At 38.3% G+C, this 5,000-nt stretch overlaps 1 protein-coding gene across 3 annotated transcripts in view; it reads left to right on the top strand.

Annotated features, from left to right (window-relative positions):
* The window catches only part of LOC144959459 (uncharacterized), a 52,945-nt gene that overhangs the window by 43,965 nt on the left and 3,980 nt on the right, over positions 1-5,000 (top strand). For all 3 annotated transcript variants that reach the window (XM_078892054.1, XM_078892056.1, XM_078892055.1), the window contains 2 exons: positions 627-833; positions 2,042-2,326. In XM_078892054.1, coding sequence (XP_078748180.1) covers positions 627-833; positions 2,042-2,326 — 492 coding nt within the window. The remainder of the gene's footprint in view (positions 1-626; positions 834-2,041; positions 2,327-5,000) is intronic.

The raw sequence follows: 5,000 nt of genomic DNA, 5'->3' as shown, positions 1-5,000 counted from the left end.
CTTTCACTTCCTAATCATCCGATCGGGACGCCTCGGCTGCCTCTCTAATCATCTGTGTCATTTCCTTCCACTGTTCACGGTCTTTAGCTGTGGATGCTAAGTTCATAAGGTCTTCCTTTGATTTTAATTCTTTGTTTTTTGTTTTTCTTTGTTCATCATCATCATTGCCTTTTTCACCCTGGGTTAGGGTATAGGCCACAGACAAACAGTTTCCATCCTTCTCTATCCTGAGCTAACTTTTTTTTTTTATCTCATTCCAGGTCTTACCACTTCTCTGTATATCAGCTTCTTTAATTCTTCTCCAAGTTCCCCGTGGCCTTCTCCTTGATCTTCTGTGCTGAGGGTTCCAGTCCAATACTTTCTTTGTTATAGTATAGTCATTCTTTCTAAGGGTGTGTCTTTGTTACCACACACACACACACACACACACACACACATATATATATATATATAAATTATGACATAACCGTCTAGAAGTAAAATACATGTTCTTTCATATTCCAGACCCGATATATATTATGACATAACTGTCTAGAAGTAAAGTATATGTTCTTTCATATTCCAGACCCGATATAAATTATGACATAACCGTCTAGAAGTAAAATACATGTTCTTTCATATTCCAGACCCGATTTCAAGTGCAGAGATCCTTCGACATCCACAGCATCCCGAACTCCTTAGACCCGGTAGTTCACAAGGAACAGTTGTGGTTGTCATGCGCACACCAGTACGCAGCCATCGTTTCCGTTCACCTAGACAGATCGGTGTTTTTAGCGGGAGATGATATACGAATGCAGCTGACAGCTTCACTTCCGAGGTCACAAAGGGTCAAGGTTAGTGGTCGAGTAGAAAATGGATAATTGAATAAATGAATGAATGAATAAATAAATAAATAAATAAATAAATAAATAAATAAATAAATAAATATATGATTTTAAAAAAAAATCCCTTTATTCATCCAAATAGGGGAAATTTGTCTCTAGACCCCCCCCCCCCCCCCAAAAAAAAAAAAAAAAAGAAAATAATATAAAAAATTAAGCTTTTAAATAGCACAATATCCACTAAATGTGCTCAAAGCACTTTACAAGGGGTCCCTGGTCAACAGCAACATTTAACATGTAGGACGGGACATGACACCTGTTAGGCTATATTACAATTTTTGGGACAAAGACAACGCTGCTAACGGCCAGGTACTCATTTTACACCTGTATATGGTGAGAGAATGTGAGTAAAGAGCCTTTTCCAAGGACTCAACTATGCGCCGAGCTCGAGGCTCGAACCCAGGACCTTCCGATCTGAAAGCGAGTGTCATACCACAAGACGACATAGCCGCACAAGGAACAGTTGGATTTATATATAGGATATATTCCAAGGAAAGACTGGAATAAACCAGGCGTCAGCCGCAGTGCAGTCTTGCAAATCGACCTAGGGCAATGTGACTTGCTCAAGGCCACACAGCGCAGCGGCGGGTGAATGAACGGTTCCTTTGAGGTGCGAAGCAAAGACCGTACTCCTGGAATAGACCCGAGAGACACATTTCCCATATGCAATGAATAAAGGGAATTTTTCTCCCTCTATTTTTATAAACACTGCAAGAAGCTGTTTTATTTTCAGAATTGAAATGTCTTTCTGTTTAAAATTTATCATATGAAATACTTTTAATACTTGAGCTTTAATATAGAGCAATATCCACTAAACGTGCTCATAAAATACTAACGAAAGAGTGAAAATGGAAAGGCTTCGTATGGGAACAAAACAGACAATGGACGTTTCGGGTACAGACCCTTCGTCAGCACAACAGTACACAAATAAACGTGGAAAACAAATAAAATATAATGAAAAATAACTTGTATCGTCTGTACTCAATGGTGGTTGCAGTATGAATGAAATGTTAGCGTGGCGTGGGTAGAGGATAGGGTGCCCCAGGGGGGGTAAAAAACGTGCTCAAAGCGCTTTAATCTCTATTGTCTTCTGGCACTTTTTTACTCACTTCATTTCTTGTTGTTATAATTTGTGTGTGATGTATAAATTCTATTCACAGGATATCACGTGCTCCCTCCAAGAACACGTGACCCTCGACCCCAACTACGACCCTTTGACCTTCACCTTGTCGCGTATGATGTGCAAGGACCCTGAACCGCCCGACAGCGGCGGCCGGAAGTTGTCTTCGTCTGCTATCGAGGAGAATACCTATGACGTCACCATTCCAACTCAGACCAATCTCATCTCGTCTTTTAACTCGTCCAAGAACGCCAGCTTTCGAGTCAGCTACTCGTTGGCTGTGCTGCTCAAATTCTCACATTCTGGCGGAAAGCTGTCTTTCAAGGTTTGCTTACATTTTTAAAAAATAGAGCATTTATATAGAGCAATATCCACTAAACGTGCTCAAAGCGCTTTACAAGGAGTCCCTGGCCAACAGCAACACGTAACATGTAGGACGGGACATGATATGACGCCTGTTAAACGATATTGCAGGGTTTTTTTTTTCGGACAGAGACAACGCTGTTAACGGCCAGGTACTCATTTTACACCTGAGTACGGTGAGAGAAAGTGAGTAAAGAGCCTTTTCCAAGGGCTCAACCATGTGTCGAGCGAGGCTCGAACTCAGGTCCTTCCGGTCTGAAAGCGAGTGTCATACCACGAGACCACATAGCCGCATATTTATTAACATAAATCTTGTTTCAATTGATTCTAAACGTTTAGGTTAACTACTCACAACACCAGCCAGTCGGATAAAAGTACAACCACATAATAATCATTTGTAACCCTTAACCGTTTATATTTTGATTGATATAACTTAAGTGAGAAGTAATCACTAAAATGGCTTCCTAAAAACAATAACAAAGAGCTGAGTGACGTCAATTTCAATCCATCTATTGGGTGCATATATATATATATAATATATATATTATATATATATATATATATATATATATGTATATATATATATATATATATATATATATATATATATATATATATATATATATATATATATATATATATATTATATATATTAATGAGTATTGGTGGGTACTTGTAGGTACGAGAGTGCTCGATAATATATTCAGTTGAGCATGTAAAATAAATAGCCTTCAACAGTCGTGACAACAGTCACTTCCCTTGTAATGACGCGTAGTAACTTAGTAACTGGTCCTAAACCATCGGAAAAATGGCGGACTCCCTTATGAAAATACTTCTCCGACGAGCATAAAAGTGTATCCAAAGGAGAAAAACATTATAAATCTGATCATGTTTTGACTTTTATACATTCTGATCACAAGATATTTGAAAAAGTTCTAGCCAGCATGAAGAATAAAAAGTACCGATTTTCTTTGTTTAGAACCAAGCTGCTCGTTGCTGGGCGACGTGACATCATCAGACTATTGAATCATGTTAGGATACTCACAATTATTGTCGCCAAGACCATGTCATGTTGTGAGTGGTGTGTTTTGGCTACTGGTACCGACAGTGCTTAACTGTTCGGAGCGTCTTGGCGATAAAATGTGACCCTTCGCGTCGAAGCGGTATTTAAGTCGGGATTTGGAAAACGAAGAAAACCGGTTTTAAAGTGGAAATGGTCAAAATGATCAAATTTCAGTTTTTGGTTGTTTCATAAACTACAATCATTTTTCTACATGAAAACATAATAATTCAACATAAGTATTGACGATAAGTTATATATATTTAAAGTTTAAAAAAGCAACTATCAGTGAAACATTCAAAACGAGAGTTGACTTTCTCTCAGAGAGCCACCATTTCCAAGGCTGCACTTGCCAATAATAGCTAATAACAAATACTTTGACCTCAAACTTTAGCCTCGTTGGTTTTTAAAGTTCGTGTTGCTCTACTTATCACTTGGTGCACTTTTAGCACTCTCTCTCTCTCTCTCTCTCTCTCTCTCTCTCTCTCTCTCTCTCTCTCTTTCTCTCTCTCTCTCTCTCAAACACACACACAAACACACACACACACGCACACACATATACTACAACCACCACCACCGCATCTTCAACACGACCACTACTACTATAATCACCACCACCACCACATCATCACTGCCACTACTACTTCAACCACCACCACCACATCATTATCACTACTACTACAACCACCACCACCACATCGTCATTACTACTACAACCACTACCACTACATTATCACTACTACTACAACCACCCACACCACTTCATCGCTACTATTACAACCACTGCCACTACTACAACCACAGTCACCACCACCACCACCACATCATCATCACTACCACTATTACTACTACAACAGCCATTATGACATCATCATCATCATCATCACTACTACTACTACTACTACTACTACTACTACTACTACTACTACTACTACTACTACACTACTACTACTAACTACTACTACTACTACTACTACTACTACTACTACTACTACTACTACTACTACTACTACTACTACTACTACTACTACTACTACTACTACTACTACTACACTACTACTACTACTACTACTACTACTACTACTACTACTACTACTACTACTACTACTACTACTACTACTACTACTACTACTACATACTACTACTAACTACTACACTACTACTACTACTACTACTACTACTACTACTACTACTACTACTACTACTACTACTACTACTACTATACTTTACTACTACTACTACTACTACTACTACTACTACTACTACTACTACTACTACTACTACTACTACTACTACTACTACACTACTACTACTACTACTACTACTACTACTACTACTACTACTACTACTACTACTACTACTACTACTACTACTACCTACTACACTACTACTACTACTACTACTACTACTACTACTACAACACCAACACAACATCATCCTCACTCCCATCATTATGTTTTGGTGCTTTTCTTCACTTGAAATAAGGAAACTTTGGGGTTGTATGTGGCAATGTGTTCATATATCAGAAAATATTTGTAATCAGCTATCTATTTAGACCTATACAATATGTAAACAC

Source organism: Berghia stephanieae, chromosome 14, assembly GCF_034508935.2.
Source record: "Berghia stephanieae isolate SIO BIC M18660-M18661 chromosome 14, UCSD_Bste_1.3, whole genome shotgun sequence".
In the NCBI taxonomy this organism is placed as follows: domain Eukaryota; kingdom Metazoa; phylum Mollusca; class Gastropoda; order Nudibranchia; family Aeolidiidae; genus Berghia; species Berghia stephanieae.
The sequence above is the reverse complement of the archived record's forward strand: the minus strand, read 5'-3'. Positions and strand labels throughout refer to the sequence as shown.